A 26,978-nucleotide genomic window follows, 5' to 3' on the forward strand; every position below is an offset into this window, starting at 1 on the left:
TGTAGGAGAAATGGGCAAAAGCAAAATACACTTAGAAAAAAGAAATGCTTTTCTCTTTTCTTATGCCAGTTGTTGATGCTCTTACACCCTACAAACTCCACAAACGCACAATTGTAGTGACCACTACAAAAGACCCACACACAAAACTTCCACCAGCGGACATAGATTTATGTTCTCCACGGTCAATGATGACAAGACCTAAGAAAGGAAGCCACAAATTCAGCAAAAGAAAAGAAACAGGCATTGTTCAGAGACACAAAGTACACACACTCTCCTTCTTAAGGGGAAATGGCTTATTGACTGCGGACCTGTATGTGTGGGGTTCTGTTTTAGTTACTGCATGCTCTCGTGCACTGTCTGCTCAATGAAATAATTAAATCCCAATCTGTACTGAACCATATTAAAAAGCATACTCTCGATAACAGGTACTGATGGACAGAAATATCTGTGGAACAGATTTATTGTAATCACTCGCAAGATTTGTGTTTTGCAAATGGAAATGAACCATAAGATTATGTTTGATTTCTATCTTGGGGTGAAATGCATTTCCGTGAAATGAATTTGTGGAAATGATTTGTGAAAAGACTGAAGAAGGCAAGGTTTTAATGAGTGCTTGTTTGATTTGGGAGTAGGAAACTGCTAGATTGCTACAGCACGGTAATTCGTTCTGCATCAATAAAGTGCAAGGATGCAAATGTGTGTGTGTGTTGAGTAGATTCCCTCTATCCACTCTTCTTTAGTTCTTTCATCCTCATTCCTGTCTTGTGTTGCTTTGTTTGCTCTAACCTTCTTTCATAATTGAGTCTGGCTAAACATGAGGAAGAAAATGAAATCTAAACAAACTAGTGACAGTGATAAAGGTCAAATGAAGGGAAGATGGTGTGAATCCTTTGTGTAGCCTTCCTTCTCCAACTGTCTCTTTTCAGGTCGATGAGTCAGAGTGGAAAAAAAAGGAAAACACAAAAAAAGCCAGATAGGTTTTGTTCCCCTATCTTTCGCAACTTTGCTATGATCGATAATCAATCCCTTATCTTTTTCATCGGCCTCACCTTTTCACTCTCCTTCAAGCGCTTTGTGTCACCCGGTAAGATACTGGATGGGCAGGGAAGGGACACACAGGACCATGTACGGTTAGATGAAAATAGATTTTTTGGTAACATGACCACAGCATATGATACTGAAAGTTTAAAGGCCACACAAACACATAATGGATTGAGATAATTTCACTGCTTCAAGGTAGATGTAAAAAAAAATTCAGATTGATAGAATCCTCAGAAGAAAATAACTTAGAAGTCAAACCAGAAAAAGTGAACCCAAAAGGTAAAACATTGTGGAAAAAGAGGCTTTACTCTACAGCAAGTGCCATGAAAAAAAGTTTTTGTCTGTTACAATCTGAAGCCGAAATAAAATCCCTTTTTTTTGCATGCAAAAAAACTGATTTGGATCCTTTAATAAATTAATAATAAATTACTTCTCAGAGCATAAAGATTTTAAGCTCTGAGAAATTAAATCTGCTTTATGTAATTTTTAGCTTGTACATAGCTGTTTTTATGTAGCATCTCTATTATTCTATTAAAAATATTTTGATGACCTGAGACACTTTCATACTAAAAGAAACCAAGAAATTCTTAGATGTGCTTCGATGTCAGTGTATCATTCTTTTTTAAAAACTACAGGATTAGATAGGTATCTGTTTAGACTTCATGCATATTCTTCAATTACCGAACATCAGTAAAGACAAATCTACTGTCTTTGTATTAGACAATAGAATATAGGAAAAAATGTGAGATTTGCTTTACTTGTTATTCTAAATGTGGTGTAACGCCAGATCTTGCAACAGTCTGTAAGTAAAGAAGAAAACACTTTCTCCAATATTTCCCTCTCTGTTGGAAACTGCAGTCACATATAAAGCTTTTATGGAAGCTTCAAGGTCTGCTTCTCAAATCTAGAAGCAATAAATCTACTTTTCTTTTACCTTCATGTACCTTCACAAGTGGCTGCTTTAGGAAATGTTAATTTTTTCCATGCTGACATGATAAAAGACAGAAGGAAATGTTTCGGATCAGTGGTTGAAGAAAAACTGGTTAAATAAATAAAATGACAGAAAAGAGAATAGAAAGCGAGGTTAGCAGAGATCAAATGATGTTTATTCTGGCTCCTTTTGCAGTCATGAGGACCAAAGCTTTCCTGTGATCAAGCTTACCTTTGTGTTAAAAAGGCTTTTATCACTTGTTTTTACTGTGAAAGGGGTATACCAATGATGAAACTCTTTTTTGCTTTAGCGCAGTGAAATAGAGGTAAAACCAACTAAATTTCCAAAAAATTAGGATAAGATTAAACACAGTAAAACTAGAAAGACAGAGTGACCAGATAAACTGGTTTCCTATCACTGGACAAAAACATGCATATCAGGCCTGTGCATTTATGAACATTGAGGAGAAAACTAGCAAACAAGTGTATAAATCGTTTTTTGCTTTTATTGTCGTTATTGGAAATTAACAACAGCCGGTGTGCTGATTAAATAAGGCAATACCACTGCGTGTGTGCAGTAATTTGATATAGGATGGTAAGAGGTGATACCAGCTTCCCTGTTAACAAAATGATTAAAACACATCTGTCTTAATGGCTCACCACTGTGTCTGTGGGCTGCTTGGTAGTAAAGGAGGAGGATGGGCTCAGTGCTTAAAAAAGTAATTACCCCCCTGCAGGTTTCTTCTGTTTTTGCTTTTTTTATTTATATATTTTTTTATTTTAATGCTCCAGATCGAGCAAAAATTAAAATGAAGATAACTTGAAATGATGCAAAATATATTTTTTTTATAGAGGGAAAAACTAAAATGGTGCAATGTGAGGTAATTATCCTTTTAATCCTCCTCTGAATTTACATTCGATAAACAATTTTATGAATCTAACAACAGCCAGGGAAAGCAGATTTACAAAATAAATTTAAATTTAGCAGACCTATATGACAACATGAAAATGTCTAAAATATCTTAAACTAGAAATATCTCATAGCCCAACCTAAAGAAATTCTAGAACAAATGAGAAATGCAGTCCCTAACATCCATCAGCCAAAGTAGGGTTAACATGTAATTTCTAAGGCTTTTAGACAAAGAAAGAAAACAAAACAGTTAAAGCCATTAAACAGAAAACAAGAATTGAGAATCAATCTTCTTCTTTGTCATTATAAAACCATTTTAAAATATGTAGCTAAGACAACGCACATGAAAAGCCTACATTGGTATGAAATATTTGTTAAAAAAATGTCTTAGAAGCTACGTTTATAGTATACACATATATAGCAGTGGGTGTCATCATTGTTGGATATGAGCCCTAGCACTGTAGGTTGGTGTTTTCCAAAAATGTTTGTAGTGTGGATAAAAACAACAATTGCTCAACATGAGAAGAAGTGGTTTTTCTATCAGAATTACAACATCAGTGAATAAAAAACAACATAAGAACTAAGAAAAACAAGTAATGTATGGCAGATTTCATTTTTCTCACTTAAGATTAGCGTTCATGATTCAAGAATAAGAACAAAAAAAGGGAAAATAATTGCCTTTTGAAGAGTTTCAGGCCTAAATCATGTCTAATAAAGACACACAAAGAGCTCTCTTGATTTGCAAAATACTTTTTAGAAAATATAACTACTAATACAGTAGAGTACATGTTTTTATGTAAATGCTATCATTTTATTTCTAATTTTTATATGTTTTTAATTAGAGTTTTTCCCAGGGCACAGTTGGAGATTATAACTACTAATAATTAACAGAGAAAGATAAATAGCTCTACTGTTTGACAATATTTGCATCAATGTACAGAACAGAACATCTCTCAACTTAAAATTTTTTCTTATGTATAAAATGGTGAAGTTATGGCCCAGCCCTGATCATGGTCTCCATGGGATTAGGGCGTGATGGATAGAAGTCATGGTGATTTAGTTGAGTAAACCATTCCTCACATATCTCTGCAGAGGAGAGAGAGAACCTTTTTATTCTTCCAAAGCAATGACTGAAACCTCAAAATGAAAAGTTGAGAGTGACAATATGTTTGCACCTGCTCCTCGGTCTCACTTTTAAAGATAGACACACATCAATAAACCGAGCAGATTTTCATTCCACCTCCACAAATGATATAAAGTGAGATGAAAGGCAAAGAAACCTACCCTTTTACCTTTCTGCTTTGTTCTGCAGCCTAACATTATTACTTCTTTTTTAAATTCCAAATCTATACACTTGAAAATCAAATATTTTATTCATTGGTCTGATTAAGGAGGTTTGAAGTGCTTATGGTCCCTTCTTCCCAAACCGAATTTGATTATTTCCAAGCTGCGGGGCTGCTTTGAGTCTAAAAGCATTGTTAATCAATATATTCTTCCTCTTAAGAAATACCCAAGCAAAGATACATTCTGTGTTATATTCAGAGGGAAGACTTTATTTGCTTTTATGAACAATATGTTTCCTCTAAAACATCTGTGATTAACTAATTCAATAGATGGAGACAAAAATGTGTACTTTATGGCATAATAGTGCCTTAAAAGGATGTATTTGGTGCTTTAGAAAGGTTGTTACAACAGTTATTTTATTCAAATAATGCACAGAAATAGATATAATGGATTCTTTTTTTCTTTTTTACTACAACACACTTCTATAGGTCATTAGCAGGCAGAATCCAAAGGAAGTCCGAAGAAAGGTCAGGCAAACAGATTAGAACAGGGGCAGGTAAATTCATAGCCCAGGTGCAGAAATTAGTCAGGATAAGGCACACAGAATAAACACAATAGGGTATGCTAGAGAACTCTCACCTATGGTTCCAATAATCTGGCACTGATGGCTGGGAACAAGCAGTTTAATTATCAACTGGAACAGGTGGATCTGATGAATGATAATGAAGTCTAGGTGGAGATGTACCAATAATCCAGTCATCAGTGCCAAGATCAAAACAAAAAGGATTTAAACAGAGAAAAAATGACTTCCTCCAAATACACAAATGGAAAGGCAGCTCGGAGATGGACCAAAAATCTGACAAAACAATATTGTCAAGGACAGATTTCTTTTAGCAGTGTAAATAGGTTACTGTAAACATCGGTATGCCACAAATCCATTGACAAACTCGTGCACAGATCACTTTGTACCTTGAATGGTTAATCGTTCCTGGTTAAAAAACAGGAACGATTGAAACAGAATACTGAAAGTTGTGCAAGGACTCAGTCAGCTGAAAGAACAACAATGAATGATTAATGGTTTTCATTAAACACCACAGCACATCATTTCCCCAGGAGCTGGAGATGCCTCTTACCCTAAAGCACATACCATTAGTGAAACTTTGTGGTATCTTACATGGCTTCTTTTATTTGAAGTTGAGTAAAGAACAAAATGTGAGCTGGAAATATTGTTATGCCTCTGTATAGAAGTATAAGCAGTTATCCTCTTAATCCTTCACAATTATCCCTAAAGTGCCGTCTGATCTAGTAACTCTATAATAATAATAGGAGATCATTTTTGCCCCTGGCATTGTGGAGACAAGTTAGATTACAACAAGATGGTCAGGTATTTTTTTAATTGGACATAGCTTTTTTTTTTAAGCCATGACAGTCAAAGTGACACAAAAATCCCTTTATTGGTCTGATGTTATTACCATCATTGCCATTTAAACACGGAAAGCTCTTCTCATCGATAAAACATTTCCCATCATGCCCATGGGTTTGTCCAGTACATGGATGCACACTTCTGTTTTCAAACCTAGCCTGATAAACCAATGTCATTCAAACAAAGTATTAACAGGGAACAATATCTGCTCAATCAAAATCAATACTGGCCCTGAGGCAAAGCATTGCAGCCATGTTTAGGTAGAAACACTGCAACACCAGCATTTCACCCATAGTAATGAGCTCTATGGAAAGGTCAAGGCTAAACAAAAGAATTCCTCCCGATAAATATTTAAGAGTGATTAACATTAGCAGATCTAATAGAGCCATCAGTCTCTGTCCATGAAAGGGTTTTGATTAGTCGGCACTCAGGATGCATCTCTTCTCCAAAGAGGTACCCAGATGGAGAAAAACAAAGACAAAATCCTACTGGTGGTTACTGAAAAAAAGGTTGGTCTCATTAAACTGCAAACTGAAGGATGAGTAAAAATAAATTATTTGATTTTATTTCATTAGCTTCATTCCTCCATTCCTCCATCCATTCATCCACCCAACCACCCACAAACCCTTCTGTCCATCCATTCCTCCATCCATCCATCCTCAATCATCCATCCAGTCGTGAACTGGAGAGTTGATCAGGTAGGGTTGTATCCTGGCTGCTAATACAACTGACCCGTTCGATGCAAAAGGATGTGGTTTCGGAAAGAAGACAGATGGCAGGTAAACAAATTCTGTTCATCCAGCCAGGTGGATCTCACAGGGTCCCTATCTGAGGTAATACTCAAGAAGTTTGGAGATCCAAGAACCCAGGTTGGTAAGCTGTGCCATAGCTCCATAGGAATGAGAAGAGGGAGGAGCTGGGCATAGATGTGGCAACAGCACCATCCATCCAAGCACCCACCCACTCGTCTGTCTTTCCATCCATCCATCCATCCATCCATCCATCCATCCATCCATCCATCCATCCATCCATCCAGTAGGCATCTCCATCTCCAGTAGTGTATGGGTGAAAGGTGCGCTACCCCCTGTACAGGTCTCCAGTCTTTTACAGGGCAACACAAAGACAGACAACCAAGCTTGCACATTGTCAATTAAAACACAAACAAGCCTAGCAGTATATTTTAAGAATGTGGGAGGTGCAAACCAATACTGCTACAAACTGCGTCACCAGGCAGCCAGAAAGGAAAACAATATCTGATTAAAATGTTGAAATACATTGTCCTTTTATTTGTGAAATGATCATTCTATTATTTAATTACATTTCAAAAAGACAGTAATCAATATTAAAAGTAGTTTTACTTCTTTGTGAATTATTTAGCCATAGTGTAATGACTCAGAACAGAGGGACCCAGTATTCAGGCAAGACAGACAGTGGGATAACTTAAAAAGCACTTATTAAAGCTACGATGGATGGTGTGTGGATCTGCAGCAGCAGCAACTAGGGCATTAAAGTAGGTAACCATGGCGAGAGGAAACACAGGTTAGTGACCACAAAAACCTGACGGAGGATAATCTAAACGGGTTAGTCACTAACTTGGTTTAAAGTTCAGTCTATGCTCAGAGAACGAGGTTGATACAACCCGATCCCCTCAGCCTCCATTCTGGGTTCCTGAGCAAAACCATTAACTCTACACTGCTCCAAGGGCGCCACACAATGGCAGCCCACTGGGCTGGGGATTTAAGGATGCAAAGAGAGAATTTCCCCATTGTGGGACAATAAAGGGATTTACATGTTTTAAGATGGAAAAAAAATTATCTAACTTCCTGGTGATTATACATTTAATTTTCCTTTTATATTTTACTATCTTTTCTTCCTTTTCAGACTAATCGTGTTTGCAATGTTTAAAAAAGTATATTTTTCACCCTCTGCCTTCTTGAGATCCATCTTTTATTTGCTATACATTTGAACAAATACATTTGACCCTATTGCAGTGTTAGTTAGCTTCCAAATCAGATCTTTGATTTTTTTTCCCATTTTAACATCGTATAGCCTGCGATTATCTGTAATGGGCAGTGAGCATTTTACGATGTATTACCTAAGTTCAATGCCTCAAAGCTAATCTGGTGTCGTCCCCTGGGTGGTACAGATGGGTGTATGTGTTTGGGATGACGCCACCTTCTCAATATAGCCCAGTCGCAGACACCAAATGGGGATAATCATATCAGACTGTGTCTGCGTTTTCAGAGCCTCAAGTCATGTTACATAAATAGGAAAATGAGGTGCAAAGCAGAAAGCATGCTTTAGCTTGTGAGTCTGTGTTTTAATGTGGAGCATTCCTATTCGCCCTCCAGGCTTTGCTTAAAACATCAGAGCTCACATTTTGCAAGCGTTTTTCCCATATTCTAAATAATACATACCTTTTTGGGTCTATTGTGAGTTTCCATGCAAGCTTTGCATTTCAGGTGTGTCTGCTGGTTTAACATGCTGATGCTCCTCGTACGATAGCTCACACCTAAGAGATTTCCATCATTATAGAAATAGTAAGTACTTTATGCATGTTAGCAGGCTTCAGCCAACCAGAGTGGATAGAGCTTGTAGACAAATTAAATGGTCCAGGCAGCAGCTCTACATCACATCAAAGGAAAGACACGGCACAAGTTGTAAACATAAAGTAGTTTAAATCGCCTTCAGAATGTTAAGAAAACAATTTTATACAGTTGTGGGGATTAGTCTAAACTGGCTCCTCGCAGGTCACGGATGGATAGGCTTATGCAGGCCCATGTAACAGGTTTACCCACTTGTTATGTCACTTTCTGACATGTAGGGGGTTTCTAACCTTAACATGTATTACTATTACTTCATAAAAAAAACTATATTAGAATTTTTTAATGCTTTAACTTTGATTTATTGTTATGGAATAAATGAATGTGAACCTCAAAACCATTTCGAGGGAAAAATATAGCATGGGCAGTATGCTATGCAAGACAATACAGAGCATGTAGAGGGTTGTTTTCAAACTAACATTATTGGAAAGGATGGATTGCTTACAAAGGAATGAAAAGAGGGGAAAAAAAGGGTTTCTTTTGATATTCCTAATGCTAGGAGGTAAAAAGATTGGACATGTGCTGCTCTGCTGCCTCCAAAGCGATACTGTTTTGTTTCGTTTTCTAATTATGTTTTAGAACAAATTAAGCTACTTGGTAAAAACTGTCAACACAATTACAATCAGAACTTTGAAATACACGTTAGCTGTTTCCTTTATTCTCTGAAGTCAGTCTTATTTTACAGAAGACTGAGTTTTTGACTTTTAATGAGAATTTCAGGTTCCCAAACGGTTATATTTGCTTACTGTAAACAGTATAAAACTAAAGAAGTATGTCATGGTATATTCACATGCTGCTGTTCTATTATATTGTAAAACATTTATATAATAAAAATAATGGCTAAGTTTTAAAAAAGAACATAATGGAAAAGTACCTTTACTTTCTTTTCTCTAACTTTTTTCTGAGGTTTCAATTCATCTGCTTTTTATAGGTCTTTTGTTTTAGTTATAATACTATTTTTATTCACATCATTTTTCTTTATGATTCTTATCTTTTCCATGCATCATTTTTCTTGTGCAGCTTTTTACTGTTCCAGCGTTTTTAGAGGTTTTAGCCAAAACTCCTCAACCTTAGTTTGTTGATCTGAGACCAATGAGGACTAAATAGGCCACCACAGCACCGACACAGACAAATGCCCAACGTTAAAATGCTTCAGATATATAAGTCATTTTCCTCTCTTTCTTTAGCCGTTGTTGCATCCATTCAAAGTGCAATCTTTCTGACCTGCATTCAGTGTTTTGGCAGCTGTATGTACAAATTTGATTCTGGAGATTTTGAATGTCAGTTCTAAAAGGCTTTTTGAGACCAAAAGTGGCAACAGCTGTGCTGCAGTCAGCCTTTATTTGAAGCATCTGCCTCATAAAAACGGGTTTCTGCAGTTTTAAATCTCAGGAAGCCACACTGTGTGCTGCTTTCAAGGTTCAACTTAGCTGAAGTTGACCATGGCGAGGTATGACTTAGTTGTGCAGCTAACAGAGTGAAGGCATCTACTGACCTGCTTCCACTGGTATTTTGTCTCTAATTAGAGTCACAATCATAGACTGCTTGTTAGAGAAGAGTCTTAATCTAGGCTCTCTAGGTAAGGTACATCACCTAATCCAGTTATACCATGAACATGTGGAACTTTTGAAAATTGTTTTACCAAGGGAGAATTTTATACAGTCATTTTTAATTGTTGCCTTTAGGGCTGAAACAATCAGATTAATCAACATTAATCGATTATTGAAATAACCGACAACTAATTTAGTAATACATTAATGGTTATAGAGTATAGAGACTCTAAAACAGACCTTTAGCTGAAAGAGAAACCTGCTCTGAGCAGCAATTATACCAACATTGTAAAAAAAATATGTAAACATTTTTATTTAAGATATAAATCCATTTTGTCTGTCAATATGCTATATCCAGAACTCCTTAAGTGAAAAGTTTTAGTTTCACCTGTTTTAATTTTGTAACAAACATTCTAACAAGGAATCTTTGGCTATCCAATTATTAATCAAAAAACTAAATCGACAGATTAATCAATTAGCAAAATAATCGCTGTTTGCAGAGCTAGTTGTCTTATGTTACATGTGCAACAAGTAGCTAAGCTTTTTTTGATGCAATAATCATTTTTACCCACTGCAAGCTAAAAGGCATCATGACATGAAGTCAAAGCTTTGGTAAAAAAAAAAAAAAAAAAAAGCTAAATCGTCCAAATGCAGCCTATGAAAAATGTGTATCTTTTGTCAGAGTCTGTCTTTTTGTCTCTCGTTACCAAACTTCTGCTGTTCGAGCTGCAGCCTTCGCAACAGATAGGTTTTTGATGTATAGCCTGGAAAAATGCACGTAAAGAAAGCATTTCCAACATAAGTGTTGTTACTCTGACACACTTTAAACATGCAATCTGTTGCCTCCATCTCAGTAAAACTACAGTCACTAAACAAAGAAGTGGGACAGGTCTTCTTTGTTTAGCTTCATATTTCTGCTCAAGAACACTAACAATCTTTGAATCTCTAAGATAATTCACATTCTTTTTAACATTTTATGGCAACAGTCTGAGCAACTTGATGTGCTTTTGAGAAAATCCAAGAAAATTCAACATTTTTATGCAAGACTGAACATTTCCAAACACAACCCATAATATTCACAAGGCAAGAACTCTTCAGCTATCCATGGAGAACTTAACAAGTTGCTTGATTGCTGCAAGCCTGAGTGTGTGTGTGTGTAGGAGCAGCTGTTGATATGGACGCCAAGGTCATTCTCTTCCCCTGGTGGTGCCGCCGTCTCCTCAGCGCAGCAGCTCAGGGTCTCATTACCGTTTCCTTTATCTCTGGAGGGAAACTAAGAGTCGAAGCTCTCATTCACTGCATCTCTCCTCTCTTTTCTCTTCACAAACACAGATAGAGCCACACAGTGCTGCCACACCACCACCATCACTTATTCAACAGATAGTTCTTTATCTCTTTAGCTTCTCCCCACCAGGACAGCAGGCTCATGATTTATGCCTGATTAATGTTTCTTTTGTGTAGTTATTTTACCTCTTTTAAAGTAAGAGTAGCAATAAAGCGGTTTTTTTTTAAATCAAAACATAATTCATAGAAGTAATAATCTGTCATTCTAAAAAAAAGATGATGCAGACAATATTGTCATTATAAAATCTTTAAATTGTTTTGAGAAACTTGTATTTATGCACATTATTTCCAAAACAGATTTATTGCTAAATTTTCTGGTGTTAATTATTCTGAGGAGCTCAAACTGTTAAAAGTGAAAAAATCACTAATTCCCATATTGAACTTAACAATAACAAAAAAAGTGACAACATTTTTAACAAGTTCAGTAGTAAAGGATATTTCTTTCTCATCAGTTATTATATTCAAGTCTAGAAATTTCTGTCAAGCTAAAATTATTCACCTAAAATGTTTACATATTCAATTTACTCTTCTAATTTTGCACAACTATGAATTAAAACTTTGGATCCTTTCAAAAGATTTTCAAATAATAATCGCCCTCAAATGTCTTCTGTTTCCCAAAATATATATTTAGAGTAAAGACTTGGATATACATTTGAAAATGCAATATATCAAATGAATCTAAAGATCTTTGTCTGCTCCCACAAGCATGAGCATGACCCAAACTTTAAACAACACAGGAATGGAGCAGCACTTTCTAGAACAGTGCCAACAGTCCATTCCCCCAGCAGCAACAGTTCTGGCTGCAGCCAAACAGCCTTTCATGGAGTCGGCCCGACGGACACCATGGCACACTCAGGGAAGACAGACGAAGTGCAGGCTAACACACAAAAAAATAAATAAATAAGAAGCAGAAAAGAGCAGAGGAAGTGTGTGAGAAAAAGAGCCCATAAATTGTGAGGCAATGCAGGGCTGCAGGAAGGGCGTAGCAGCCTGATGAATAGAGCCATCAGCTTAAGCAGAGGCTACAGAGCAGCCTGCCATCTGCCTGGCCATTACTAGAATGAAGTGTACAACAATCTGCTCTCATCTGCACAGCCCACTGGCATATCTGACAATCAGGAACTTCCTTTTTGTCTGCATCTTACTTTTCTTATCTCCATATTTTCAAACTGGATCATGAACTCCATGCCTAAACCTAAACCATACTGATAAACTTTATCCTGCTCGTGTGGATCTAAGTTGGGTCATATTTCAAAGCATATTGTGTGAAAGCTATCCGTATGAAAAGCGAGGCGAGGGCTGCCCTCAGAGAAGAGTTAAAGTAGCATGACAGACGTTTCACACCTCATTGGCAAAGCAAGGAGAGCCAATCAGCTCCAACAGATCCGCCCCTCAGGCTGCCAGTCTATTCTTCGGTATGAGTTACAGAGAGTGAGGGAAAAAAGTTAGAGGAAAAAGAAAGGGATGCAATAAAAAGGAACTAAATAAGGGGAGTAAATGCAAAAAGAAGCAGCAGCCTGTGTGGGAAGACCGAGACACAATCGGATCAGAGCCAGAGAGCGAGCATTGGGAGGACTTTAAAGTGAAAAGCACTTCTTTCCTCAGAGAAGGTCATTACATCCAATGTGGTTAGTCATCATGGTAGAGAAGCTGCAGAGTTAAGTGCTTTGTGATATGTCTTTTTTTTTTTTTTTCATTTAAAGAATCGAGGCAGTATAGAACGGAAATATCATAAAAGCACTGAAATGAAATTCTCTTTATCTTTATGATGAGCAACCCAGTACAGGAACTGGTGTTGGTGGGAGTAACAAAGGCATACGTTTCACACAGAGACCGGAACACTGTAGGGATATATAAGCTTCTGAAAATGGAAGATAACACAAGCAGAGTGATGACAGAATAGTTAATACAGATTTCTAAGATTATTGAATAATCGAAAAATGTATGATTTAATAACATAATTTAAAAAATATCTAAACTTATTTCCTAAATGTTACAAGCTATTACCAAAAATTAAACACTATAATGTGAAGCTTTTATCTAACAGACCCGTGGATAATTCCTCCTTTTTACTTGCTACTCCATGCATAAAGTCCAGGCTGAAAACTCATCAGTTTCCCTACTCCCTGCTGAATAACAATAACCCCACAGCATGATGCCGCCACCACCCAGTGACAAGGTAATGAGAGGTTAGGTTTCCCTCATACAGTTTTACTTTAGGACCACAAAAATTGGTTTTAGTCTATTGGAACCAGGCCTCAAACAACGTCTGAAGCCCCTTTTACCCTGAAATCCCGGGTTTTAAAAAACTGGGTTCAGCAATATATTAATAACTCTATTTGAGGATAATTTGTTTTGATTCTCTGTGTGATAAGATGTAAGTCCCAGGGAAAGGGAGAGAGGCGGGTTGAGAAAGTTGTTGTTTATTTATGTCATTTTCGTTTGGTTTTGATTTTGTATTGTCTTTGTTTTTTGTTCACATAAAAAAAGAGGACAAATGTGTATTGTTGATGTTTCAATTTTCATGTATAAATAAAAAACTAACAACTGATAAAAAAAACTAATAAAAAACAGTTTCACACAAAAAATTGGGTTGACCTGCTAACCGCATTTGACCAAAATAGCAAGCTGAATGGCCATTGTCTGATGTGTCTGATGAAGGCATCACGCTAGGTGAGCATATCTGATGTCGACAGTGCAATGGGAATCTGTGAAGTAAATAATGGAGAGCAACATGGACGGGAGGCAGCGCGTACTCGAACGATGCCTAAAACCTGCCGACGAATCTCCTCTTCTCTGCGGATCATAAGGAGCTCACAAATCACTCTATCTTGCCAGTGTTTGCCATGTTTTTTGAATACAAGCAGAGTTTTTTGGGCTTGTTATTTAAAATATAATGTTGCGAAGCTGTGACGTACGTATGTTGCGCTCAAAGTTATCACGTAATTTAGCGGGTCAAACTGGGTCTGGTGTTCCCACAACACGCCGATCAGAGCTGAGGCCATTTTAACACGGGTTGCTTGCCAAGTCGTTTGACCCGGGTAGACACGCGTCAGTGAGCTGTTCCCACTGCCACTAAAAACCGTTTGTTCCCGGACGTACACTGGTTTTCCGGCCAATTTAAAAATGGGTATAATAATGGGCTCTTATAAGTAAGCAGAGCCCCAGCATGATTCTGCCACTACCATGTTTTTCTGTACGGAGGTGTATGGTGTCTTCATGGCAGTGCTATTTTTCAGTCACATATGAAATTTTAAATATAGACCAAACTGTTAATTAGTCCTCGTCTGACCTGTTACTGCATGTTTAAAATGAAAAAAAATAAAAAAAAAATGGAAACAACTGTTAAAGAGAATTTATAAAAGCATGCTTTCTTTGCTTGGCCTGACTCAAAGCATATAAATACCTTTTTCAAGGCAATATGGCATTTGGTAGAGTGTGTACTTCTCACAAACAATCTGTCAGAATTATCCCTGTAATGCGACATACTCTGCATGCATACTGCACCATCACCATCTGCTCAGCAGCTAGTGACAGTGCGGTTGACCTCTGAGGGTCTTCCTTTTTGTCTGTTTAAAAGAGAAATTATCATAATTAGAATAATCTAAAGCACGATAGTCATGACAAAGACTGGAGAAATTAGGAAGGCTTTTTAGGGGAGAAGTGCATGTGTCATGATAAGACTGCACACTTGATTCTCACATGGCCGATACAAACGAGGAAACGATCAGAAAGAGTAAAATTAGAAAATGACAGATATGAAGTCAGATACACTGGTTTTAACAACAAGTGTGGAAAAACGTTCTGGGAGCAGATCAAACAAAACGTGACCATTAACCATATCCTATCACATTATTACTGTCACTATTATTATGAATTAGGTAGTAAATACATTCAGTCTTAAGGTAGTAAATGCATTTAGTCTTAAGAAACAAACAAAAAATCACTGAAGATAATAATTCAATAACTGTAAAAACAGACATACTGAATAAAAAGAAAGGCAAATAATTTAAAAAGGAGAAGCGCTGCAGCATTTAACATAAATCCTACTCATTTTGAAAGGACTATGAAGTTTGCATGAATAGAACGAATTCGGCATTTAACTTTATACAAGTGTCTTTAATTTGTAAGCATAGGGAGTAAAAGATATTGCAATCAAGATGCCTTTCTTTCCATCAGTAAAATCCAAATTCAATCTACCAGTTTATTAACAACTAAAGCAATCAAGTTTCCTTCTTTCTATAGACGTAACAGAATTAAACTATTGGTGTCGTATTATCTATAGATATTTAATGGCATTTGGGGCCATGGTGGAAAAAAATTGACTCCAAAAAAGCTACTTTTAGTTTTTTTTCTCGTCGTAATCATATTCTAACGTATCAGATATGTTATCCAATTAGAAAGTGAATGCAGACTTAAACTGATTATTCTTGGTGCATTGTTAGATTGTAGAGACAAGTGACAAAAGATGACAAAAAAGGAAACTTGTTCTGGTCCTTGGAGAAACACCTGCCATGAACCTCAAAATCCATTACCCAGAACCTTTAGAAAGCCCCTCACACACACACAGAAAAGCCTTAACCCCTCTGAGACTCCAAAAGTCAAAAAGCAGAAGGACAGCTGACTGACATTCAGAGGCGGATTAGTCACAACAAATCACACGCTTGCGCACACACACTCCCTGCTCCTCTTGGCCTGTCCATCACAGAGCTGCTCCTTCTGATGCCGAATTAAGATAAGTTCTCCTCTGTGATGACCTGCGATCACATCAGACTCAGGCCGTGTCCCTTTTAACAACACATCCCCACCATTATGGCAGCTGTAAAAGGAGGCTGTGAATTACCACCGCCCACTCAGACTAAATTCGTAGAAATGCAGTTTGTTGGTTTAGCACAATCCAAGCGGGAGTTTTGCAGAATGCAGAAAAAAAAAATGTAGAGAGCTCTGACAGGCGAGAATAAAGTTGTAGTCTGCGACTGGGAGAAGTCAAAGAGAGACGAGAGAAAAAAATGAATATTTGTCTAAGAAAAATAATGCTATTTTTATCAAACAGAAAGAAAATGAAGTTGTATTGGAAAAGACAGGAAATAGATAAAAAATAGAGTTAAGAGTTTTGAGGGAAATTTAATCCTCTCTGTTGCAGAATATACTCCAAATCCTGGGTCCCACCCATTCAGTTTGATGAAGCAGGCTAAAGTTTTCTTTGAATACATTACTGAGCGCTAAACTGGTCCTAAACCATACAGTTGTTATTGATATCTGGTCATACAGCAAATCAAAATGGTCAATAAGTAAAAGAATTTACAGTAAAGAACGTTTTATTTCATTTAGGTAAATTACTTGGACAGTTTTGTTTTTCTTATTTTAGAGAAAGAGAAAACACCAGGCTTCATAAAATCCCTGTTTGAGAACAGTAGGCAACCAGGAGGTAATTTCGATTGACTTGATTGCAGAGTTGTTTTTTTTATTTATGGAATAAATATGGAAATTAATTTATGGAATAAAATGTATATTTAGGTCTTTTTCTATCTGCCCAACATCCTCCCTTCATCTATTTAGATTTTTATCTAAACATGTATAACTTCTCAGTTGCTTACTGTATGGGCACCAAACTTACTACATATGTAACAAGATGTAAGTATATTATAATGATTGCCTTCATTATAGGAAAAGAAAGGTTTTGTATGTAAATGTCTGTTTTTCTTTTGGGTTCAAAATTTATCTTTTGGCCATTTAAGTCTAATTTACTCAGACCAAGAATTATTTATTTTCAAATATTCAGATCCACATCATCCTGTATGACCTTTACGTGGGTTGATAACAGTGCTAGCAGTTTAAGCTTTGTGCAAGTCAAGAAAGGCCTTATGAAGTATGAGTAGCACTGCAGGCTTTTAAGGCACTAACATATCCTATTCTTTACTCATGACTGATTGAATAAAGGAACAAATTCATAACAAAATTATAATTTTTTACTTTTATTTCCTCAAAACAAACAGGTGTTGGTGTTTGTGAAAGTTTGACACAGATACTAACATGAAAATCACCACAAAGTTACTGTAAACCAAACAACTGCAAAGATGTAACAGATGCCTATATGTGTATTTGTATACATTATTGTGCATGAGGAGCAGGAAAACAACAAATGATGGAGAACAAAGTAGATGTGACATTTACTAGGATGGACATTTGGTTTTTATCAGTTAAGGTGAGAGGATATCAGTCCAAGGAACCTGAGAAAGGGAAGGCTGGCTTTCTGGAGGTGGTTAACAGTTTGAGGTAAAGTTTACGGCCAAGCTCGGTCGTGTTGTATCCCATTGTTCTCCCCCATGCTGTGTATCCAAAACATCACACAGTACCACTGCCTCTCTGCCGTACTCACAGGAGAGATCGACAAAAGGTAAAAGAGGTAGGGAGGAAGGTAGAAGCTAAGGAAAACAGTGTGTTTATTTCTTTCTCAGGGTGTTGTGTTCAGTGTCTAGTCTGGTTCGGTGCTCCACAGGGTTCTGAAGGTGCGTGTCTTGGTGCTGACTCATTCCTCTCCTACTCCGCTTTGACTGAGTTTGTCAGTCCATCAACCTATAATCCCCAATATACTCAGAATTGCTCCTCCTTTTTTTTCTCCTTCATCCTTATCCCCCAGTCCTCAACTGGTTCTGTTGACAAATCAGAAAGGAGAGTGTGTCAGAGGAGCGGCAAAAAAAAAAAATAAAAAATATATAAATCAAAACAGAAAAACAGAGGAGGAAGATATTATTTCACACATGAAAGAGGACACAAAGAGAGGAAAGCCTGAGAGTACAATAAAAGAGAAGAGGATGAAGTGAGTTCAAGAAGCAGAGAAGAGACCCAAGGGCACAGGATTCCATATTAGCGATAAGTGCAAGCACAAATCCCCAGCTCTCCTTGTCAATAACCATTTGAAACAGCCTTCTGCAGTAGATGTGACAAGAAAAATCACCTAAGAGAAGATGAGTAAGAGGGAAGGAAGAGGAAGCAGGAGATATAAAGAACAGGTCTAACATAGATAAAAAAGGAAGAAGCAAAAATACTCTGTTCCTCAGTGACCACCTTAATAACAGCCCTGTAAGATCTCTCTGAAGGTATCACAGTTTATTTCCCACACAATTGAACTAGCCATAAAATAAATATTGGATAAAAACAGTTTCTCCTAGAATACCAACTAGAGGAAAACACCTGCAGGACAGTCTCTCTGACAATCTCATAAAAAAGATCTTAAAAATACATTCTCAAGTTGAGTTCCATTAAAAAAAAAAACACCATGGAGAGTCCTCCTCATTGTTTTTACTTTATTACTCCTCAAAACAAAATAATGGCCATAATTATTGCATAAAAATATAGTTTTGTCTTTTATTGCAGTCACCTAAACTTAAACAAAAAAAATTAGAAAGGTAAACCTTTAACAGGAAACTAGGAATATTTTTATATAACTTCTATAAAACACATTCATTTTTAATAAATCTAAGAAGTTCTTCATTTATATTAAATGAGCCTCAAACTGATAATTGATTTTCTTTTTCTGACAGTTATATAAATATAATATAGAGGCCAATTTACTCAGAATACCAGTAGTTTGTGTGTCATTTTGTTTGTGTTTCTGAGGAGGGGTTTGTGTGAGTGAAGGAAAAGCTCAATCTGCTTTAAATGGTGTTCCTGTAGATGTGTCTGAGCAGCTGAGAAGTGAATCAAGTCTGTTTCAACTGCCTGAAGAAAAAAATAAAAATAAAGCTGCTGTTGATCCTTTTTTTTTACCAAGTGGGAGGTGTTCTCTGTCCAGGAGAGGTCAGAGGTGATGTGAACTTTCAGGAACTCGATGCAAACCACACACTTTACCGCCTCTCTGTATGCAGCGGTGTTCAGCCTCCTTTGACCTCCTGTAGTCCTCCTCTATGACCTCCTTGGTCCTGCTGATGTTGAGGACCAATGAATCAGATTGTGGCCCTTTTCTCTTCAGTTTATCTCATTCTTAGCAAATATCAAATAACAATCATAGTGATTTCAGCAAACTTTAGATAGCATTGAGGTTTTTGTTAGGGTGGGTGAAATCTATATCAGTTACACCAAATGAAGAGTGATTTAACTCCAATTATTCATCCTGTAATGATCTCAGCACTGATGCTGGTCTTTCCTTACAAGAAACAACTGCTCAGCTCCGCTATGTTCTCATTACCACTCATCTGATCCACCTTCACCTATTAGTATATAACCAGCCTTCAGACCAGACATCAGTGCCAGATTATTTCAAGCCACCCGCTGACATCTATTCGAGTATTTTGTTCCTGACTTCCTCCCTGTTTGCCTGACCTGATCCCTCCCTGTTTCTGAGCATGTCTGAACCCCATATGATCTGATTCCCTGCCTGTTTGCCTGACCTGTCTTGTTTCTAGATTATCTGAGCCTGTCTGAAACCAGCCTGATCTGATTTCTGATCTGTTACCAGACCTGGAACGGTGCCCTGAAACTCCCTTTGATAGCCACTCTGATTCCCTCTGGAAATCAGATCACCGGGCTTGGACCTTGGACCAGCTCACGGACCTCTCACTCTGGTTGGTCCTTTTGCTATACCTGCACGATTCTGCTCTCGCTGTTCTGACCCATTGCATTCCGTAGGACAAGCCTTTAACAAACACTAAGAGATTCCCTTTAGATGTCCTAGACGAATTTCTGGGCAAAACAAGGCTCTGTGAGGTCACAAGCCAACAGGCGACACTGGTGATTCTCTGTGTTTGGATACAAGCATTTTTTCGAAGACTGAGAGATCCAGCTCCTATGTCAGACGAGACTTTCACATCCTGCTGCAGTTTCTTTATAATAAAATGTTAAACCGTTTCTCTGTGTTCTGGTTGATTTCTGGGTCCTCGAATTCCGTTCGTTACACATCCAGATTAATAAAAGGTAAAAATTAGAGATGGTAAAATAATCAAAATAAAGAAATCTGCAGGATCACCTGAAAAAACACTGAATACAGCAAAAAAAAAAAAAAATGCTTTGAATACTTTCACATGGGGGGGTTCCTTCAACTAAATAAAAGTCAAATAATAATAAAAAAAATCTCTACACTACTCAATAAAAAAATAAAGCTAATACTTGCAAATATCTTGTGTTTTTAACACATCTTTGAAGTGGTTAAAGGTAGTTCCTTCTATCTAGATAATCATGAGCTCTTATGATGTTGCAGGTTTAGATATAAAAGCAGGAAAGAGGATTCTGAGGTGGAAGATATGTCCAAAAGCTGTTTGTGTATTTTTGAATTTTGCGCATGCGTGAGTACCCCTTCCTTTGCAAAAGTTCTCTCTGCTGGAAATACTTCTGCCAGTAATTTTGTATTTCACCTAGAGAGGCAGCAAAGTGCGAGGATTCACCTAGTCAGCATGAAATCTCCATAAGAAGAGGAAGTCTGCCGGCATTTTCACTGCAAGTTATATATACAATTTATTAGTGTGTTCGTGTTGCTGCAGGTTTAAAAATATACAGTGTTTACAGAAGGGTTCATTACAGAATTAAAAGTAATTTACATGTCCAGCAGAAGTTTTGCGACCAAAGCATCCATTTTCAGACCCTTCGGGGCACGCCATCTCTGAAAAGAATCTACTGAACACAATTGGATCGTTCTCTCCCACTTTCTCTCCCACTTTACAGCTACATCGAAAAAAAAGGCTTTCTTTTCCAGTTAGGTTTGTCAGGATTCTTTATGGCCATTGATGCTCCAGTTTAAGCAAAAGAGTGAAAAAATTACTCAAAAATAACTAGTTTTTCGGCGTAATGGCGGACAACTAGCCAAACAGTGTATAAGTTACGCTTGGAGCCTACCTAAATAACGTACTGGGGGGACATACGCAAAAGTAGCCAATCCACTTTCGACAGTAGGCAAAGTAAATTGGCTAATGTTGTTTGGGTCCCACCACGGCCAGAGTTTATGGATTTAAAAATATTTTTTTTGGGGGGGGACCATAAGTGCAAGAATGCCAGCCATCAATTAAGTAATTTAAGATGAATCTAAACAGTTAATTTCTGAGAAAAAAAACCCTCTTCCATACCTTTAAAAGCACAACCGTGGAATTTAATAACTATGAGATGTGACAGTCCAACAGTTAAAGAAAAGCTGTGTATATTAATGATCCTGCCGGACTAGTTTCCCATTCCAGTGCTGTCAAATACAACACATCCTGCCACCACAGACGGGGATCTTGCTCGGGCTTTAGAGACTGACAGGGGAGACAGACGGGTCAGCCTAAAAAATAAAGTGGCAAAGGAAGAGATAGAGAGCAAAAAGGCAGTGATGCAGCAAGAATATGGAATGAGGCAGTAAGCAGTGGATGGAGAGATCAGCCTCAGTGATAAACTCCTATTCATCGAGAAAGAAAGAGAGCGAGAGAGAGAGAGAGAGGAGACTTTATCTGTACCTCCACTGCCTCTTTCTCTCTGTCTGCTATCAAGCCTGTTAAGAGCTGAATGCATTAAAATGTGACTCTGGATGAAGGGATGGTGGAAGAAGGAAGAAAGGAATGAAGAGGTGGTGAAGGGGAGCAAATGTGGAGCTAGAGGTTATCACCGACCACTGCGATAAAAGGGCTAATTATCAGTAACAACAGCTGAGCAGCTGACAATGCTAGTCTCCAGTTGTTGGGTCAAGATTGTAAAAGTCGGATTTTTGGGAGCTCGGTTCCACTCATCAACTATTTTGCATCGTCGACAAGACCATCTGTATCTGTGGTGCTGCTTGTTCTGGTTGAATGTGGGATTTAAAAGAAATCTCTCTGATCCAGGCTACAAAATGTCTGGGACACCTTATGAGAAGCAACTGTTAGAGGTCACTTTTGGGATTTTCTGACCTGTGGAGCTAAAAAGCCCCATTCTTTGGCATTTGTTCTTGAAGCAGCTTCCTGCGAGGCTCTGATAAAGCTGCATAAACATCCTAATCAGGAAGCCACATCAGCTCATATCAGACCCACTTCATTCCTTCCCATCTTATTCTGCAGGCTGTGTAATTCTGTATATTATCCCTCTAAAGCCTTATCACAGAACCGTCTCTTTTACACCTAATGACTTTAAAAGCAAGTCTTAAGACAGATAAGCCCAGATGAACAGGAGTGCGCTGTGATTGCTGCCGGGTGATAAACACAAGCGGATTACCATACCGTCTCCGGCTTGCTTCCAAACAATTTACAAGATTATAACCCAGCACCCAGAAAGTGAGCATAACCCTCGCTGCATTCTGACGAGCTTACAGGTAGCTGCATTAAGCGTGCACGCAAACACGCGTGGATGCGTGAGATGAATAAAACATATAGCAATTTACATGATACATAGCTTAAAAATGTGCCTGCATCTGACTTTTAGATCTAATAGCAATACCCACGAGTGACCGAGAGACGCGAAACACAGTTTTCCTTCTTACTGGGAAAACAATGCAATTTCAGAAAAATCTAATAGAAAAGCTCTATGAATGCAAATTGAGTCTTTTTGGGGGCAACGTGAAAGAGAAGGGGAATCAAGTTAATATCCTGAGTTACGTCAGTAGAACCACTGTACGACCTGTAGGAAGAAAAGGGTGGGAAAAAAATATTTGCACTTGCAATAAGTGGAGAAGATAAATATGGGACTGTGGTGTCCGAATGGTGTCTGCTGCTCACTTGGCCTTATTACATTACAGTATACACAGAAACAAGGCAGGGAACGCCTGTGTCAGCAAGCATTATGCAAATAGTATAAGTTCCAAACCGGCTATTCAGTGATCTCTGTTTAGAAACCTTATGGAAATGATATTCTCGTGTCAAACAGCAAGCAGTCAGTGTGTGTTCTGTAAATGGGTGCACACATGTATGCATGAATAGAGGGTACAGATTACAGTGTCCACAGTGTCGAATGTATTAGTTTTAAGTATCAATTTCTACCACCTTTAGTCACGACACAACAGAGTTCAATGTTTTTTCTTGGATTTCTTCTGACACAAAGTGGCACATAAAGCCGAATCTGTCTGGTAAAGATCTGGAATTTTTTTTTACCATCTTTACTCTTTTAACTACTCTTTTAATTGGCCTTTCTGGAACAGTGGCAATATGGAAGCCATTGTTGAAAGAAAACCACAAGAAATCCCATAAACCCCATGGATGTGGCACCACAGCGCTTGGAAAAAATAGTTAAATAACAAATTGTTTTGTTTTTTTTTACTTTTTTTTTTTTTTTTTAGATGTAAAAGGAGAGTGTCAAGAGGAGGACAAGGTGAGTTAAAACATTTTACAAATGTCATTAGCGTCTTTTCTAAATCACAAAGTGATGATATCATATTATTCATGAATGGTTGACTAATCAGAAAAAAACATTGATAGAAAATTAAACTATTAAAAAAAACATTGTGTAAGTTTTAACGCAAGTATTAGAGGTATTTGAGATACATCAAATGATCATGTCAATATTTTGCACTTGGCACTTGTATAAAGGCTCTTTAATGGATACTCTTCTAAAAAAAAATTTACTAGGTAACGTAAGAGGATCGGATTCGTCATTACAGAGGTCATGTGACCCATAGTGCTGCTTTACAGTAATCTGAGCTCACCTTAACCACACACATTATATATATGTAGACGCCCTCATTGGAAGAGGTCTGCATATGCTGCGAATGAGTTAGAGCATCAGCCATGTTGGATGTGGCAAAACTGCTGTTAGACTAAGACACTTAAACAGTATCAGAGGGACTTTAATCTCAGAATATTCTGTATATTCGTAATATTTTTATTTTCGTAATATTTCAGGTTTATTTTTGTATCCCTTTGGCTTCATTCTCCTGACCTTATTCCTGTAAAATATAAAAATAATTAAAGTAATCTATCCTGCCCCTATTACTCCAGGACTGAAACAGTTCCGCAAACTGTGGCTATTCTGGAAATGCTCCCCCTTAATTCTCATACATATAGTTTTATATAATCACACAACTATTTATTTATAATACTTAAAAAAAAATCTATATAATACTAAAAAATCTATATAAATCTATATATGCACATCTATATCTAAAAATAGTCATTTGTAATGTATGCAGCTAAAAACCTTGAAATAGAATTTTAAGGTCTTTCCTAGTTTAGCCACTCTGCAGCTTTAGTACGTCCAGTTTGGCAACTACTTTTTTTAACAGTGTCCTGTCTGGCAATGTGACAATAAGAATAATTGGATGTCAAAAAGAGCAGATTTTACTTTCACAAGTGGAGCAGTACAGCTATCGCCATACTGTTCCGCTTGATTTATGCATAGAAATTGCTTTATTATAATTCATACAGGGAGTATTACAGGTTATATGGACACTGCAAATTAAGTAGAACAGGAAAGGAAAAAGAGAAAAAAAGGAGAAAAGATGAAAGAAAGAGGAGATAAAAGGGAGGTAACGATAAAACATCTTCAGTCTGCTTCATCACCTGCAAAGAAATGTAAAAAAGAACAGTACAACCAACGGACATGTTACAAGACATACAATAAAGTAACACCTTGATACTATCGCTGAAGTATAAGTAGTATTATTTAATCTGACATGTATACTGTGATAGCTGAAGATAAGAATGTGGGCTTTCTGTATGTAAGTGAATCTCTAAGTACCTGGAGCCAAGCACCTTGGCAACTACTTTCTGCCACATACAATATGACGGTAACGTCGACGTGTGGACCTGCACCCAACGAGGCGTCTACTTTTATATGTCTGTGCTCTTAAGCAAGATCTAACTAAACTAAGGCCCCGTCCACACGAAGACGAACCCTGGCCTAAACGCACAAATTTTTCACCAAACCAGCCTCTCANTTTTTTTTTTTTTAGATGTAAAAGGAGAGTGTCAAGAGGAGGACAAGGTGAGTTAAAACATTTTACAAATGTCATTAGCGTCTTTTCTAAATCACAAAGTGATGATATCATATTATTCATGAATGGTTGACTAATCAGAAAAAAACATTGATAGAAAATTAAACTATTAAAAAAAACATTGTGTAAGTTTTAACGCAAGTATTAGAGGTATTTGAGATACATCAAATGATCATGTCAATATTTTGCACTTGGCACTTGTATAAAGGCTCTTTAATGGATACTCTTCTAAAAAAAAATTTACTAGGTAACGTAAGAGGATCGGATTCGTCATTACAGAGGTCATGTGACCCATGGTGCTGTTTTACAGTAATCTGAGCTCACCTTAACCACACACATTATATATATGTAGACGCCCTCATTGGAAGAGGTCTGCATATGCTGCGAATGAGTTAGAGCATCAGCCATGTTGGATGTGGCAAAACTGCTGTTAGACTAAGACACTTAAACAGTATCAGAGGGACTTTAATCTCAGAATATTCTGTATATTCGTAATATTTTTATTTTCGTAATATTTCAGGTTTATTTTTGTATCCCTTTGGCTTCATTCTCCTGACCTTATTCCTGTAAAATATAAAAATAATTAAAGTAATCTATCCTGCCCCTATTACTCCAGGACTGAAACAGTTCTGCTAACTGTGGCTATTCTTGAAATGATCCCCCTTAATTCTCATACATATAGTTTTATATAATCACACAACTATTTATTTATAATACTTAAAAAAAAATCTATATAATACTAAAAAATCTATATAAATCTATATATGCACATCTATATCTAAAAATAGTCATTTGTAATGTATGCAGCTAAAAACCTTGAAATAGAATTTTAAGGTTTTTCCTAGTTTAGCCACTCTGCAGCTTTAGTACGTCCAGTTTGGCAACTACTCTTTTAACAGTGTCCTGTCTGGCAATGTGACAATAAGAATAATTGGATTTCAAAAAGAGCAGATTTTACTTTCACAAGTGGAGCAGTACAGCTATCGCCATACTGTTCCGCTTGATTTATGCATAGAAATAGCTTTATTATACTTCATGCAGGGAGTATTACTCCCTGCATGAAGTATAATAGGGAGTATTATTAGATTATATGGACACTGCAATTTAAATAGAACAGGAAAGGAAAAAGAGAAAAAAAGGAGAAAAGATGAAAGAAAGAGGAGATAAAAGGGAGATAACGATAAAACATCTTCAGTCTGCTTCATCACCTGCAAAGAGATGTAAAAAGAACAGTACAACCAACGGACATGTTACAAGACATACAATAAAGTAACACCTTGATACTATTGCTGAAGTATAAGTAGTATTATTTAATATGACATGTATACTGTGATAGCTAAAGATAAGAATGTGGGCTTTCTGTATGGAAGTGAATCTCTAAGTACCTGGAGCCAAGCACCTTGGCAACTACTTTCTGCCACATACAATATGGCGGTAACATTGACGTGCGAACCTGCGCCCAACGAGGCGTCTACTTTTATATGTCTGTGCCCTTAAGCATGAGCTCTAACTAAGCTAAAAGTATACAGGAGATTGGAAGACCTTGTCTATTCAGCAAGGCCAACAATCCTCTTTAACGATGACCCTTCAGACACTTAGATGGGTATGGGGTATTGCAGTCTAACAAAAGAAGCCAAACGACCCCCATTCCAAAAGGATGGACCCCTTCCTCTGTTGTAATTTGCATGTTTTCAAGACAAAGACAAGGCCTTGTTGGGCTACTGTATAAAAAACCTCGAACTCAACACTATTTCCGATATTTTGAATTGAAAAGCTTCCTGGAATGGAAGCGAAATATCTTCAAACTTGGAAACAAAGTTCAGTGGATTGTTTTTAATTTTCTTTTTATGGACTAAGCTAAAAGTTGCTGTTAGGCAGCAAAGCAGATATGCCACTTACCTGATCAGACATATCTTTGGGTTCTATGATGTAGGATTTAATCTAGAGGGCTGAATGTGGTCTTGTCTTTACAAGTAATTCCATGACTTTTTTTATCTGCTGGTCCAAAGTGGTCTGCTATCAGATTCCAAAA

At 37.2% G+C, this 26,978-nt stretch overlaps 1 protein-coding gene across 2 annotated transcripts in view; it reads right to left on the reverse strand.

The window, feature by feature from the left end:
* Positions 1–17,652: 17,652 nt before the first annotated feature.
* The window catches only part of LOC107100196 (MICOS complex subunit Mic19-like), a 99,810-nt gene continuing 90,484 nt past the window's right edge, over positions 17,653–26,978 (reverse strand). For both annotated transcript variants that reach the window (XM_015398602.1, XM_015398601.1), the window contains one exon: positions 17,653–17,738. In XM_015398602.1, the coding sequence (XP_015254088.1) occupies positions 17,715–17,738 (24 nt within the window). In that variant the 3' untranslated portion in view covers positions 17,653–17,714. The remainder of the gene's footprint in view (positions 17,739–26,978) is intronic.

The sequence above is a fragment of the Cyprinodon variegatus genome, unplaced genomic scaffold (assembly GCF_000732505.1).
Source record: "Cyprinodon variegatus isolate N-32 unplaced genomic scaffold, C_variegatus-1.0 Scaffold944, whole genome shotgun sequence".
Lineage (NCBI taxonomy): Eukaryota > Metazoa > Chordata > Actinopteri > Cyprinodontiformes > Cyprinodontidae > Cyprinodon > Cyprinodon variegatus.